We start from the raw sequence: 16,187 nt of genomic DNA on the forward strand, positions 1-16,187 counted from the left end.
CATGTAACTCCTACCCCAATGCAGTATTTTGCCAATTTGACCAATATTTTAGAAAATATTCTCCTAAATACTTCTTATTTCTTTATTTTGAAGGTAATAGAGAAGAACCCCGGAGGCTGGTGGTACGTGCAGATCGGAGAGATGGAGGGCTGGGCCCCCTGTTCGTACATCGACAAGCGCAAGAAGCCCAACCTCAGCCGTCGGACCAGCACCCTGACCCGCCCCAAAGTCCCACCGCCGGCTCCGCCCGTCAAAAAGCAAGACTCCGAGGAGGCTCCACCTCCCGCTAACTCTGCCTCGAAAGCCACCGAGACGCCCAGCAGGCCCGTGTACGAGGAACCCGAATATGATGTTCCCGCAGTCGGGTGCGAAGGTGAGTCCGACACTGACTCTCTGAAGGACGAGCGTTCCCTGGACGTAAAGATCAGCAGCGTGGTCGGCGACAAGTACCGCGGCTCCCCGCCGTCCTGCAAAGCCTCCCCTCCCGTCTGCAAGGCGTCCCCCGTGTTCACCCGTCGAAGAACCTCCTTCAGGTCCGTAGAGGAGGTTACCAAAGAGGAGTGTATCTACGAGAACGATGGCTTCAGGCCAAGCGGTGGCGTCGAAGGGACCCTCGCGAAAGGTTCCAGTGAGCCCAACTCCCCGAGGAGCTACCATTCCTCCACAGTCCCACGAAAACCCTCGGGGTCGTCCCCCTTAGCCGGCAGACCCATGAAAACCATGACGCCAGAGATGACTCGCAGAAGCCAGACCCTGGGAAGACGCATAGATATCAGCTTCAGATCACAGGACAACAGCCCCCACTCTTCATCGGACGAATTGAGCAGAGGTCACAAGAAAGGCCACGCCTTCAACCGGGATGTGGAGCAAAGAATAGGCCAGAGTCCCTCCACCAGGCCCAAGCCTTCTGTCAGACCCAAACCCCACCTGACCAAATCAGAGCCCCAGAGCCCTGAGAGGAATGACATCACCTCTCTGAGACGGCAGCTGAGGCCTACGAGTCAGTTCCGGCACGGCCTCAAACCTTCTCGAGGGGACGACTCCGAAACGGCCTCCGTTATCTCCTCGGAGGACTCCGTGTGTTCGCACAGTACCTCGGATCTCTCTTCTGTTTACTCCAAAGGGAGCCGTGGCGACTCGGACGTGGAAGGCCCCACTCTTTACCGCTCCCTGGACGCCTACAAAAAAGTCCAGGACTCTGAGATCAGTTTTCCGGCCGCAGTGGAGGTGGAGGTTCTGGAGAAGCAGGAGAGCGGTTGGTGGTACATCCGTTGGGGCTCCGAGGAGGGCTGGGCGCCCTCGTACTACCTGGAGCCTGTTAGACAAGTGGGTGACGCTGGTGGATTAGAGTCAGACGGACACGGGAGCGGTGGGAGTAAGTCCAACAGCCTGGAGAAAAACGAGCAGCACGTTTTGGCCCTGAACAACATCAACATTCAGGGTCTGACGCAGCATCAGCATCAGCATCAGCATCAGGGCATGAGCAGGAACACTCCACCGATCCCTTCCAAGCCTCCCGGTGGCTTCTCGAAACCGTCCGGGATGGTTAACGGAGGTGTGCGGATGAGGAACGGGGTACGCCAGGTGGCGGTGAGGCCTCAGTCGGTATTTGTGACCACGACACAGCCAGCAAAGGACACGCACTACATGACGGGGTCCTTGAGGAGAAACGACTCCCTCGGCAGAAGCGATCACTACGGCTCCGGCTCCGCCACTCTTGGCGTCCGCCGAAACGCCTCCTTCAGCACCGTGCGGCCACATGTCGTCGTCGAAAGTCAGACGAGGCCCGCCGAGCGCTCCAGTCTGGGGTCCTCGGGCAGCGCGTTCAGCACAGGCAACGTTCAGGACGCCCTCAGCAGAGTCAACCAACGCAACGGCATCCCCGTGTCCACCGTCCGGCCCAAGCCCATCGAGAAGAACCAGCTGATCCACAACAACCTCGGCAGGGACGTGTACGTGTCCATCGCCGACTACCGCGGCGACGAGGAGACGATGGGTTTCACCGAGGGCACTTGTCTGGAGGTGTTGGAGAGAAACCCCAACGGATGGTGGTACTGCCAGGTGCAGGACAGCCTGCTTCCGCGCAAGGGCTGGGTCCCCTCCAACTACCTGGAGCGGAAAAAATAAACCCAATCCTTCCCCTACCCATCATCCCTTCGATGTCTCCGAAGACCTGGGGGGCATCGCTCCTTAAGAATGTTACCCGCCGTCTCCCGTAAGCAATATGTCCTTGGAAATGTACATTTTGTATGAAAAGACTTGAGTGTACAAAGAAAGATGATTTAATCCGATGAGGAAGGACGCTTTTAGTGCTGGTTTACTAAAATGTATACAAAGAGGAGTGTAAAGATTTAAAATATTTTGAGAGACAGACACGTGGGATCGGCCGCCCTTTGACTGAGGGAATTTAAGGAGAACGGCGTCTTTGAGATATAAAGTGGTGTGAATGGGAGCGATAACCTCTTAAAGAGGTTTGCGTCATGTAATACAGAAGCTGAGCAGGGTAATGGCTACGCTTAATCCTGCCCATCACTGACTATGATGGCCGATAAGTGCCTTTTGTATTCGACCGCCTTGAACGGAGGTCCTAAATGGTGGATGGCAAGACATTAAATCAACCAAATCTTTTAAGAGTGCCATAGTCCCATGAACACCACCGAGTATTTCCATAACCATTTAAGAGCTCCGCTGTTGGAGTGCTAACAAAAAAAGTTTTGATCCAGAGCGCTCTGATTGGTCCAATGCACAGATTCAAGAAAGAAACACAGAAATTTAAGGGACTCCGGAGGGTTTATTTGTTTTAAACCACAAGTCATCAAACAGACTAAGACGATATTTAAATCACTACTTTCATTTAGTTTTATTGTTCATGTTACAGTGTCTTGTGCTGATGCAAGTCTTCCTTAGAGAATTATTTCTGCTTTCTTGTGACATCTGTTTTTCCACCGACAGCCAAGAATTGGAAAAGTTAAAGCTCCTGCCTGAGATTTACAGCAGACGCTCCAATTTGAAAAACAATTGCATAGGAATTGCAATTACTGTAGGTCCCAAAGAAATGTGTTAATATTCACGTCTTTTTTTTTGTATCCCAGATGTAACTATCTGGGAAAGCAAATGTATTAAAGAAAAAAAAAACCTGCGAAACTTGAAAGAAACATTTTAGTTTCTCGGAAAAACAAAGGAACAACCTGCAGCTCGAGTGCCCTCCAGAAGGAAACCATCTCAGATCTGAGCGGGTAACAAACCTCAAACCATGAAAAGATTTACTACGTGTTTTTAGCTCCAGGCACAATTGATTTTGTATATATTTTGTTTGATATGCATATGATAACACCGCTGCTGCAGCGATATATTAGATAAGTACTGGAAATGTGGTGACATAATTGAATCCCAGGGACATATTTGCAAAGCATTTTGCCCAAAATGTGATCAAACCAAAGACAAATATCATTTCATTGGCACTTTTTTGTGATTTTTAATATTTATTTATGGTACAAAAGATTCAGTTTTTTCACCAAAATGCCTAAAATGAGGTTTTAAACTGAAAAAAAAACAAACCTTTTCTTATCAGTACCTGGAAGCACTTGATACATTTCCTCAAAATTATTGATCGATTGAAACAAGAATTAAACAATTAAATTATAACATTGGATAAAATGGAAGATGTATATCTTGTTTGATAGTTTCGGTTTTAGTTTTTCAAAATTGTATTTGGTTTTAATATATTTTAACATCTTATCAATAAAACATAATCACTGAAAAATATGTGATTAGAAATAAATCTCCCTCAACACAGAAGTGAAATCTGAGAATTTAAAACCCTGAGCAGAAATATAACTTTCAAATTTCCAACGGCTGATGTTCAAGACTGCTGAAATAGATTTTCTAACGAACGGTGTGAGCTCTCGGTTTGAGGCTGAGCATTAACTTTTCATTATGTTTCTGCTGGACAGCATCATAGTATTAAACAAAGTACAGTTCCTGCTAGATCGCAGTTATATATGTTAACAAAATCATATTTGTTTTTTTTTTGAGTTTGTTGATTTGTGACTGTGATCGCACGGTGACAATAATGAGGAACGAAGTGGTTCTGTTTTGTGAATTAGTGCACTTTAAAACGGTTTTTATGGTGCATTAATGTAAAGATGCAGTAAATACTCAGCATATTATTTATTGAATTGAATTTTTTTTCTCTCAAGTCAAATGAGAGTTTTAATAAGAGTTTTATTTAAAAGTGGCAAGTGAACAAGCCGCAGTCTCTTTGGGTAGAATTGGAGAACCAGAGACCTCTTGTGGAGGCTAAAAGGTACTACAACACAATGTTGTGATGATTTTAATTGCATCCACGAGGCCGACCAGCCGTCCTACCTCAGTGCAATAAGAACTGCACTGGTGGTCAGTGAGTCTCCAAAAATCTTTAAAGAAATTCTATGGTTTTTTGGGGGTTTTTTTTCAGTTTTTTATTTTTTTTTTTTTTTTTTATCTCAGTGCAGCTAAAAGTATTTTTGTAGCACATTTTGTTTTGTATTGGGCGATAATTTATTTTTTGGGTAAATTGCTTTTTCTCTCTATGCTGTGTGCTGCAACTTTAGCAAATCATGGGCGCTTCCTTCATCTTTATTGTGCTTTACATAATGCCCGATTAAAGCATATTTATTATGGATGTTTTGAATATCTCTTCACGGTTTGACAATCAGAGAATTCCCCCTCTCCCCCCCCCTCCCCTCCCTCCATTCAAAGTATGTGTGTATTTTATTATAACACAAACTGGAGTCAAATGCTGCCACAGCAAGTTCAAAGAATTCATCTTTTATTTCAGGAGCATGTATTGTAACAGATAATAAAATGCTAAGTATTACACGGACCTATAAATAACCACGTATAAACATAAAAAAATTGGGATATTGGAAACCCAACCCCCCCCCACACACACACACACCTCGACCCCCCTTTGAGACGAAGGCATTATGTAAATGTGTTGAATCACTCTTAACATTTCGCTCCAGCACATATTATTTCATATCGCTTTGTTCAAGCTGAACTTACTTGCAAGGGAATCGTTCTGTGTCGAGTATGCATTTAGCTGTGTAGCACCTATCTTTACTCGTGCTTTTACTTTGTTCTTTTTCCTCTTTCAATCCTGTTTTTGATTTTTTTTTTTTTTGTTTTGGGGGGGTATCCATGAGGAAATGTGCAATAGATCTAAAACAAAAAAAAAAAAAAAAAAAAAAAAACGCATCACGCTTCAACAAGAGATCCAGAAAAAAAAAAAAAAAAAAACACCATGCCGTTACATGCGCGGGGAGTCGATGTAACCCGATCAAACTGCCAGTCACAAGCTTTTACCATCATTTCACGTGTGTCATATTCAAGCCTGATTGTGTAAAGCCCCCCACTCCCCCCCCACCTCCCCACCCCCGTCAGAGCTTCAGAGGAGTCATCGGACCAAAGCAGCCGCGTGTGACACCTCGTCATCTCCGGACGTGATGAACCGACACGAGGATCTTTGCCCCCCCCCCCCCCCCCCACACACACACACATCAGCAGCGGACAGCGATCGGTGACTGGCACGGCAGACAACCCCCCTCCCCACCCCCTCCCCCTCTCCGTGCAGACCTCGCAGCCGTCCGGGATCGTCCCGGCAGACGGGAGATTCACGGGGGCCCCGTCATCGGGCCCCCCCTTCCCAGCAGCAGCCCCCCCTGCTCTGAGCTGTCACATTCGTGCCTGAGTGGAATTTTGATCGTTTTCGGTTGTTGTTTTCTCTTTTGTTGTTGTTTTTGTTTTCCCTCCAGAGTGTGTCCCCTCTCCACCGAACGCGGCGGCCTCGTTTTGACATTTAGCCCGCCGCCGTCACGCCCGGTCGGACCGTTTCCCTCAACCCAAATCACCGCGGCGAAGGTGACATTTGGAAGCGACGTGACGTCGGGCGGGAGAGCCTCGGAGGTAAACGACAGAGGAGACGAACGCTCCTTCGGTGCCATTTCCGGTTCAATCCATCCGCTTCCGGGAGGAAACGCCAAAAATAGAAAATCTCGTGTTCCTTCTCTTCGCCGAGCCCCCCGGCGGGCCTCGCCGACGCGCCGCAGGCGAATACGTCGCCGTGCTAAAGATTCCCCGGCGTGAACGGGCCAACGCGGAGTCTCCCGCGTCGTTCGGGGGCTCGTGCCCGTAAAAATCCTTTCGTTCGTTGGCGAACGGATAGTTCAGACATTTTGGGGGGGGGAAACGATTTGCTTCGTCGCCGAGAGTTGAATGAAAAGACTCGGTGCCGTCCTGGTGACTCTAAAGCCGCCCCCCCCCCTCCCTCCCCGGCTTTGCTGACACCTCGCCGGAGGTCAGCTGGGTGAGACGGCTTCGCTTCGCCGGCGTCACGCGTTACTCCTCGTCCTCTTTTTATTTCGACAAATAGACGGCGTCTCCGAGGCGTGAAGTTCTCTTCTTCTTCTTCTTCTTCTTCTTCTTCGTTGGTTTTTTTTTTCCTCCCGTACATATCCGTCCTTCCTCGACACAGCCGGGGAACGTCGAGGCGCCTCCGAGGGGTTTAGGGGTGTGTGTGTGTGTGTGTGTGTGTGTGTGTGTGTGTGTGTGTGTGTGTGTGTGTGTGTGTGTGTGTGTGTGTGTGTGTGTGTGTGTGTGTGTGTGTGTGTGTGTGTGTGTGTGTGTGTGTGTGTTAGAATGATGAGATGGATTGTTTGCAGGTGCGCTTTAAGAAAAGAGAAGTTGGAGGTCAAGGAGGAGGGAGAGAGGGCGGGGGACGCGGGGAGACAGGAGACGGATCAGACAGACGAGGTGACAGCTTTGATCGGAGGGAGATGAAAAAGGCCGGCGGTTTCCTCTCGGAAAACCGTGTGAAAAATAATGTCCTCCGACGGGAGGCCCGTTCGTATACGGCGCTTCTCTCTGAAGCCTCAGACCTGTAATGAGCTCTCCGCCCCCCCCCCCCAAAAAAAAAAAAAAAAACCAACCCGAGCTGCGGAAATCTCATCGCATCAAACTAACGTTTTTAATTGCAGCACTCGACGTTCTTGAAGCCGTTTCTCGAGAAACTGCAAGTCGTTGAGCGACAAACGAGTTCGGGCTGCCTCTCTCTCCGTCGTAGGAACTTAAGAGCCGGTCCTACGTCTGATTTGAAGCTTCCTCTTCTTTCTTTCTTCTTTTTTTTTACCGCCTTTAGATCTTATGTAGGCCTGAGGGTGAGAGGACTTGAGCTGCGTGTTGGAAAAAGGTTTTTTTGGGGGGGAGGAAGGAGGGAAAAAAAAAAAGGTCTTCAGACGGTGAATTCTTCTCCGATGGTGAATTTCGATGTCGTATTCCTTTGTGTTTTTTTGCAGAGAAAATAATTGAATGTTGTGAAAGCGTAAGGCGGGACTCGAAGGGTCCGTTCGCGCGCGGGGAAGCGACCTTTAATTTGTGAAGGAAAAGAAATCGAAAGAGAGGCTTTTAAAAAAAAAAAAAAGCCAACCGCTCCGCGGCGCGGTTGATTTTGGCGAGTTTAATAAAGGTTTGACGGGAAAGTGTTGGTAAGTGTGTGGGAGCGGGTGGGACGTATTTAAGGGCGTGGTGGTGGAAGGTGGAAGGTGGGGGTCGGAGGAGGAGGGGGGGGGGCGCTTTTGTAGGTTTTTAATTAATATTTTTGGTTTTGAGTGAGACAGAAAAGAAAGAAAGAGAGAGAGAGAGAAACAAAACAACAACAAAAAAAAAGAACCAGCGAAGCTCCTGTGAATCAGGGGATGCTGATTATTTATGTCACTCTGAAAGACTTCCTGGCAGAGCCGGGGTCTCCCGCGCTCCGGAGGGGAAAGAGCGCGGCTGTGTCGAGGAACGAGGCGCGACGCTGCGTCTCCCGCGCCGCTTTTTGTCTTTTGTCTCGGTTTGAAGAATCCCCGTTTTCTAATTAGCGCGACGGTGCGTCTTAATTAACCTCAGCCAGTCCGGACAGTATTGCCGCGCTGACAGGACTTCCTAATCAGGAACAGCGCGTGCTGCCGGGGCCCGCCGACGGTTCTGGGGTTTGTTTGGTTTTTTTTTTTGGAGGGGGGGGGGGTGAGCTGTCAAACCCCGATGAATGCTGAGTGACGGCTTGAGGTGGATTGGCGGGGAAAAGGTGACCCCCCCTCCCCCCGCCTCCTCAGCGTTGCATTCATTGAATGAAATCCATCGCCACCACCCTGCTGTGCCAAAACAAGAAAAAAAATAAAAATTAAAAAAAAATTAAAAAAAACGTGGAAGCCATGGAGCTCATGATGAAAAAAAAAACACACACACACAAAAAAACAACAACTATTTGTTACCAGCAAGTCGGTAACGAACAGTCACGACCTGCAGGCCTTGAGTCGGACCAAAGGAGGTGCTATTCTTTCATTTCCTCTTTCATTTTTTTTTTTCCTCTTGGTATTACCATGGCTGTTTCCTGTTTGTGTTTAACCCCTTGCTGACTCCTTGTTTTCAAAAGATATGCCTTTAAGGAGGCCCGAGGGACGATTCGCACGAAAAACATCCTGAAATAAAATCACAGCCAACCAGACTCCCTCCCGGTCCTCAAACTCTCCGCATCTCTTTTGAAAACAGGGCTTTTTTTTTTTTTTTTTTTTTTTTTTTCTTATCTAACGTTTCATTTTGACAAAGTCTTGTTTCTTTGTTGTTGTTTTTTTTCCCCGTTTTTTTTGTTTTTGTTTTTGTATCTTGTACATGTTTACATTGTATCTCGCATTGCCCAGAAGAGAAACAATATTAAATGTATTATCTTTGTTGTTTTAGAGCGGCTCCTTTTCTTTCGTCTCCCGCCCCTCCTCCCCCTCCCTCCCTCCCTCCCTCCCTGACTGCGATCCATCTCGATAGTACGTGACGGTAATATTACAGATTGAGACATTTATCTCTATTTGGCCTTATTGTGCGGGCCAGATGAAGTGAGTTTAGATGCGGAGGTAGCAGAGCAATGCAGCCGGTTTATATATAGCGGAGCTGTGAGTTACGAGAGGACAGAGTGAGGAGGTTGAGAGCGATGAATGAAGACGAACGAGCTCTCGCAGCCCCAGTTCCCCAACAAGGAGTTTTGTCTTCCTGTATCCAAACGTGTGTGTGTGTGTGTGTGTGTGTGTGTGTGTGTGTGTGTGTGTGTGTGTGTGTGTGTGTGTGTGTGTGTGTGTGTGTGAGATATTTATCACTTCTGTCCAAAGGAATGTGAAATATATGCTTACACCTTTGTCCCAAGGCGACGCCACAAACCTGCGCCTCTTAAGAGGCAAACACTGGGTTTTTCGGGACGATTCGGCAACTCGGGCGTTCAGTCGGCGACGTGAAATATGAACACGAGTTCTCCTCTCGTAAATTATGAATCGCTGGCCATCAGCTCTTCCTCTCTTAACGGGTTGCGCTCTTGCGGACACCGAGCGTTTAAAGCAGCGCTGTCACGCCGTCGCTGACATCAAGATGTCGCGACAGTTTAAGCACGTTAATCATGTTTTTGGTGTTTTCTATGTTAATATATAGATGCAAAACTCCAGGTATTACCTGCTGATACTGCCTTTTTTTTTTTTAGCACTATTTATTTCACCGGGCAACAAAATGGTCTGGGTTTTTTTTTCTGGTTTTTTTCTTTCACAAACTTAAATAGGTCGTTCTAATGATAGTTTTTATGCTGAATTTGGAGTTTTTAGAACCCTTTTTTCTCTTTACTCTTCGGTATGGACAAAACTGATTCTAACATTTAAAGTATTATTATTTTGCCGGTGTGTACCTCAGATACATCTCTCTTTAGGGTCCAGCAACAGTCTGCCAGCATAAAGGGGTTCCACTTTCCTTGGTACTGTTTTCTCCGTGTGAGTAAACTGGAACAAAGAAACTATGGGTAATTCATTACTTATTTAATTGTTCTTTTTCTGGCCACCAGGGGGCAGAGCGACAAGCCGAAAACACAACATTTGACTGTTTATCACGTTGTAAAGCAGCTCCAGCTAACAAGTTAGTAGTAAACAGTCGCCTTCTTACACGTCCAACAGACATAATCCAACAATAGCAATCATTTAGAGTCCGGTTTTCGCCACCCTAAGTTTTGCGCTCCAAAACCAAAACAGTGTGCTGAAAGGCTCTACGGGGCTCGGTGATTTATAACTACAAACTAACACCTTTTGCATTACACGTCACCGTTTGACCCGCCGCTGACGTAAAAATATTGATTAGTGCAGCTTTAATCAGTTGTACAGGTCACGAGATGTGGTTGAAAGCTCTGTAAAAAGCCAGTAAATGGACCTTGAGTTCAAGATTTTTGGTAACATTTATATTTTATGATAATGTCCTGTACAAAAAAAACAACGAATCTTAACAAAACTAATTTAAACAGTTTGCTGTTATTTTTGAAACTCCACCAATTAAAACACTTTCTTTATTTTTAATCATTTGTACCATATCACAGAAATCTTAAATGGTTTTTTTAATTTTTTTTTTTTACATGAACTGATCATTTCAAAAATAAAAACCCTTCTCAGTCTTTGGACACTCAGGGTGCCATACTGATCCATCTCCACTAGATGGCTCTCTTGAACCAGCCTTTGCCGCGGTCCCTCCTACAGATAGCAGGCGGTGTTGACAGGACAGACATTTCCGTATGAATAGACCTGCATAATCTAAACTCAATATTGTACGTTGACATTGGGACTTGAAATGAAACTCCGTTATGATCGGCCCTTTTAACTGTTTTATAGAGCGTACTACAATAGCACAATATTGGATGTTAACATTGAGAGATGATGATCTCCGGCAAGGTTATGAATACCCAGTTTGAACGATGATAAGTATTAAATACCCTCGTCTGGCTTGTTCTTTTCACGACATTATTACTCATCGTATTCACATCCCTCCGGCAGGTCTTTTATATGGAGATGTGTCGTGAATCAGACGCAGACGGACCGATGGCTATCGGCGAGGAATACATCTGTGTGAGGTGCTTCATGAATTTATAGTGCGGCCATCTTACTGGGAGCACATCTTCGATTATTTCAGTTTTAAAAGCGAAGCTCCTAAAAACCCGTACCTGTCACAGCGAAGCCCCCCCCCCCCCCACACACACACCTCCCGAATGACTTAGCGCTGCGTTTCAACGTGACCTCAGTGGGCGCTGGCCGGCCAGGGATAAGTCACTTATATGGGAGGGTCAAAGGTCAAGTGTGTACACAAACAGCATTAGCGCTCCATTTCGGAGGCCTGGTGTTACGCCAGTAAAGAAAACAACATGGGACTTAAGGTGAGGAATAGAGCAACCCAAAGAGCCCCCCCGCCCCCCAGCAATAACTTACTTCTTCTGGAGCTTTTCAGCGAGTCACATGGCCTTCAGCAGCAGACGCGATGTTGTAACGGAACTCCTGATGCTCCGAATGATTATCATCTCGTTATTATTTGTTTTTTAGCTGTTCAAAAATGGGAAAGAGACATGCGATAGTGTCTGAATTTGTACATTTGAAGCACAGGAGATGCTCCAAATCCGTCTGTAAATTATTTCATAAATGTGTTGCTTTGAAGTGTCCAGCTGCTGTCGATCAAGTGAGCGAGGTTTTTTTTTTTTTATCTCCAGATGTTGCACATTTTAAATAATGCAAACCTTTCTTTTTGTACTCGCCTGAGCCAACGACTGCCGTAGTTTACAATAAGTCATTCCACGTGCCGCATTAGTGATCTCAAAAGCAAATTGTAAGGTTAAAGTGAAAGCTGCATTAATCAATAGTTATATAAATCAAATTACTGTGCAGTTTGAAAGGTGTTATTTTTAGTTACAATCCCACACATGACTGTAATTCGGCTGCAGCTCTGCAGTTGTTTTTTTTTGCCTTCTTTTTTAAATTTTTTTTTAACTTGTTTTGTTGTTTTTACATTTGTAGTCCTCAGATTGACTTTTTTAATGTTTAATCTTCACCGTTGTCATTAAAATAGCTTTTAGCAGCGCTTTGAGATACCGAACCAGATGAGTTAGCGACGAGCTAACATAGAACCTCGAGGAGCATTTAGCTGCTGAAGAGTCTTTAATATTTTCCCCAGGTGAACAAAAGAGTCATTTCTTTACTTGAATATGATAATGGCCAGAAAACAGTTTTAACTGAATGCTTATATTGTTTGTTGGATGTGTAAACAGGAAACTCTTTGCTGACATAATCAAAACTTCTTGATGTTTTGATAAATTGCTCATGTTAGCAGCACTTTAATATTTACAAAAGCCAACTGATTGCAGCTTAAACTGCAGTTTCTTAAAATGTAAAATAACAACACGTTGTGGTCGGTATGAGTTTATAATTTGTTACGTTGCACCTTGTTTATCATAAAAGTAATGTAGGAAAGCTTTAATGTACACATGTTAATGTAGTTGTCCCAGAAAAAGTATTCTTTCGTCTTCCTCTTAAAGATTATTTCAATTATGAAGCAAACACATTTTTTTTAATATAATTATGCGACTCACAACATAACATAGACATGTAGCATTTAGCAGCATGCTATCAACTGAGGTGAAATGACCTCATTATAAAAATGATAAAATGTTTTTATTTTATTTTTTATAACCATTATTTTCTCTTTTCCAAGTGTCGTGGAATCGTGTAAATGTTAATTCAATTATGACACGAGACAGTTTTTTTTTTTTTTTTTGCTCAAACACATCTGGAAAGTTTATTAAACCACAATCATCCGACACACAGAACAGAGCTCACAAACAAAACGCTTGTAGCTTTCAAATGAAAAAGAACGAAAGAAAAATACAGATTTGCAAAGTACTTCAGCTGCTGTGTCACAAATAATGGACTGAGCGCGACGCAGTTCCTCTACAGCCACTGGTTCCAGTCTACACGGACACTAACAGCTTCCCACTTTGATGCTCGTCTACCGTTGGTCCCGATGTTCACGCTGGGCGAACAGGAAAAACTCATGCATGACAAAAAGATTTACAGAAACAAAATCTATATGTGCTGCACGGAGGCGGGGAAAAAAAAACACAGGAGAAAAGAAGGTTTGGGGGAATCATAGTCCACACGTCAGTGACGGACAATAAATAATACATTACAGGATCTGTGACATTCAAGGAGCCTGTGGAGTACTCTGGATGAAAATATATATATGTGCACATATATATCATCATTAAAAGGTGTATAAGTTCATTTTACAGGTGAAAATCTTCTACCAAATTTGTGGTTTGTAATCGACGTGGTCCAAAAAAAATAAGGGGATTTATATTTACACAATGTTTTAAAAAAAAATTCTATGATTTTTTTTGGGGGGGGGGGGGGGGGGGATTTGGTCGCAGTGTCTGCACAAAATAAAACACGCCATAGTTGAATCTCAGAGAGCGACTCTGGCCTAAAACATGAACAAGATTACAATCAGTAGCTTCGTAAAGTGACATTTATCATTACCATACAGTGATGGCTTTTAGACTATAATAATGATGATAGGAGCTATAAATACAGAAGCGGGTAGGAGGGTTCCTTAACATGGGCTGCACACGCACAAGATCAATCACAAAAATACAAAAAAAGGAACACCTGACATTCAGGGATTGTAATCAAACCAAGAGTTTATATCTTGCACCCCAAAGCAATTGGGTTTTGATTGTGTACTGCAAATGTTTGCTGCGAGGTACAAGAAACTCCCTATACTCTCACTATTAGAAAACAAATATTTCATGGTTTTGAACAAAAGAAGGAAAAAAAAAAGAAAGAAAAACAAGTCTTAGAAACGTGATTATCAATCCAAGCAAACTTACAAAAAAAAAAAAAAAAAGAGGAAGAAAAGAACACGGATAAAACTTTTTTTCTTTGTTTTTGTTTTTTTCAGTTCAAGCACACCGATAAAAATCATTTATCTCTCTAAATACATAAGTTAACATTCAAATGTGAATTAACACTTCAAGCAGTAGCGTAATCAAACTGTAATGTGGGAGGAGGGATGTGTGAAACATCGCCGTCAGCTGGCAAATACCATAGCAGCATAGGTTTGAGCCCCATTTGTTGATTATCTACAAAATGAAGAATGAGTTGTTTTTTTTTTTAAATACAGGTTCTCAGCTTCCTGTGATGTCCTGTAGTAAGCTATGGCTTCGAACTTGTTGGGGGTGTGAAGACATTTCATAGTGAAAATTAAGGGGAAAGAAATCATACAAAATATTCAAAATCTGAGCTTTTTTTTTTTTTTTTTTTTTTTTCTTTTTTTTTTTTTTTTTCTGTAAAGGATCTCTGCTGCTGGTGAAAGTCCCGTCACAAAGATTATCATACATTTTAATGGTGAAATATTGTCATGGATATCTGTTAGAAAAATAGCTTTTGAATTGGTGTGCTTTCCTTTCTCCTCTGAGTGAACATTTTGTGACAGTCTGAGCCACACAACAGCGTTATTTGGTAATTTATCCATTTTTTGTGTGTTTTTTTGTTTGTTTTTTTTTGGGGGGGGGAACACAGATACATCCGCGTGTAAAAAAAAAAGAAAAGAGAAGAAGAACCGTCTGTGTGTTAAGGCAGGAGGCTGATACCATGGCAACAATCCTTTTGACTTTATGTGTTGTTATGGGAGCTATTTTTGAGGACTTGTCAATTTGTCACGAGCACTCACAGTGTATTAGGCATGATTATGTCGATAGAGTCTGGGAAAATACTTCTTTAAAAAAAAAAAAGATCGCTGGCCCTGAGGAGTATCCAAATTACTGTGGTTGTTGTTGTTGTTGTTGTTTTTTTATTATTTCCACTTCCTGTTTCGTTTCAAGAGTCTGCTGGATGCGGGTTTGTAGATTGTTTTTTTTGTTGTTGTTTTTTTTTTTTTTAACCGATGAGTGTCTTTTTGTCCTCTCTGTCGGTGACGGGGCGTATCGGAGAGGACGATTGCTGATTTTCAGTGCAACACTACCACATTGCAGAGCAAGCAGCCAGCTAGCACGACAACAGAGCTACCACCAACTATTTTGCAAGAGAACTACCGTACGTTAGATTAAATGAGTACAAGAGGTGTTACAATCCTACTTAAAAAAAAAAAAAAAAAATACTCGGCACCGCCTTGCGTCTCTAAAACACGTCACTCACTGATAATCACCACAACAACAACAAGAGGTCCGTCGCTCGCTTTCTCTCGTCCGGTTCTCAGTAACACACAGACACAAGTTGTGACGTACTGAGACGATTACCTGGCGGTAGGTGTGCTTTTTGTTTTCGACCGGTTAGGTCGGAAATTCTGTCGACGGCGTGTTCCCGAGCTGTTATCGAGACATTCGGGGCCCCCCCCCCCCCCCCCGGGGTTTTGCTTCGGCGAGGCTGGGCGGCGGTCCCTAAATCTTTACCACGCGGCTCGACGCGTGAAAGAAGAATTTTAAGAGTCGGTTCGGTTTCCGTCCTCCTTCGAAGTTTTCCGTAATCTCGGCAAAGACCGAACACTTCTGGCAAGAGTTAAGTTCTGGGTGGAACCTCCCCGTCGAGGCGCCGCCCAAGAGAGGAAGAGAACCTTCCCGACGAAGAGGTACCGGCTTTGGAAAAGGTCACATTTGAGAACCAGCTGGCGATTTTTTTTGTTTTTTTTTGTTTGACAAATCAAAACACCAGAGTTCGAGTTCCCCCGGAACCTTTCTTTCCTTAACTCTGGGGTTTTGCTGATTTTAGGGAGGCCGTCCGCCGGCCCCCCCCCCACCTCCCTCCGTTCCCTTACGTGCTGCGGTACGTCTTGATAATGTCTTTGATCTGCCTCCTGCAGATGGGACAGCAGGCGTTGGACATTTTCTTGAGTTTGAGGCCGCAGGTGTAGCACAGACACATGTGTCCGCAGGCGTAGATGACCGTGTCCACCGCGTTCTCGTAACAGATCGAGCACTCGTCGGACCAGGGTCCGCGGCCCGACGGGAACGTGGGCGACTTGGGGAGGCTGACCGGCGAATTTGGGGTTGTTCCTGTGGAACAAATAGAAAGGGAATGATGAATGGAGGACGTGAGGTAAACGGAGTGAAATGTTGGCGACGACGTGGTCAGAAATCCAAATCTGTCGGGTGCACAGCATAACCAGCGGTGCAGAATAGATCTTGTGTTGTTCTTTTCTTCCTGATGATGCAAACAATAAACCTTTTCAGAGGAGCAGAAAAAGTAGTTTACGTATATGTACTTTTTAAAAATTTTTTTTTTTTATCTAAGGAAGCTTACAACAAAGCGCACATGACAATCCGCAATGTGGAAACTGGA

The 16,187-nt window shown here is 44.6% G+C and overlaps 3 protein-coding genes across 10 annotated transcripts in view; 1 reads left to right on the forward strand and 2 right to left on the reverse strand.

The window, feature by feature from the left end:
* Positions 1 to 5,594, forward strand: part of sh3pxd2aa (SH3 and PX domains 2Aa) — a 101,568-nt gene extending 95,974 nt beyond the window's left edge. For all 6 annotated transcript variants that reach the window (XM_069719098.1, XM_069719099.1, XM_069719102.1 and 3 more), the window contains one exon: positions 94 to 5,594. In XM_069719098.1, coding sequence (XP_069575199.1) covers positions 94 to 2,127 — 2,034 coding nt within the window. In that variant the 3' untranslated portion in view covers positions 2,128 to 5,594. The remainder of the gene's footprint in view (positions 1 to 93) is intronic.
* The window catches only part of LOC138633084 (STE20-like serine/threonine-protein kinase), a 208,649-nt gene that overhangs the window by 125,604 nt on the left and 66,858 nt on the right, over positions 1 to 16,187 (reverse strand). The window lies entirely within an intron of this gene.
* The window catches only part of neurl1aa (neuralized E3 ubiquitin protein ligase 1Aa), a 74,760-nt gene continuing 71,827 nt past the window's right edge, over positions 13,255 to 16,187 (reverse strand). For all 3 annotated transcript variants that reach the window (XM_069719109.1, XM_069719110.1, XM_069719111.1), the window contains one exon: positions 13,255 to 15,901. In XM_069719109.1, coding sequence (XP_069575210.1) covers positions 15,660 to 15,901 — 242 coding nt within the window. In that variant the 3' untranslated portion in view covers positions 13,255 to 15,659. The remainder of the gene's footprint in view (positions 15,902 to 16,187) is intronic.

This window comes from Brachyistius frenatus, unplaced genomic scaffold (genome assembly GCF_029030835.1).
Source record: "Brachyistius frenatus isolate BFR_SWC_R1_liver_20210118 unplaced genomic scaffold, ASM2903083v1 Contig_206, whole genome shotgun sequence".
NCBI lineage: Eukaryota > Metazoa > Chordata > Actinopteri > Embiotocidae > Brachyistius > Brachyistius frenatus.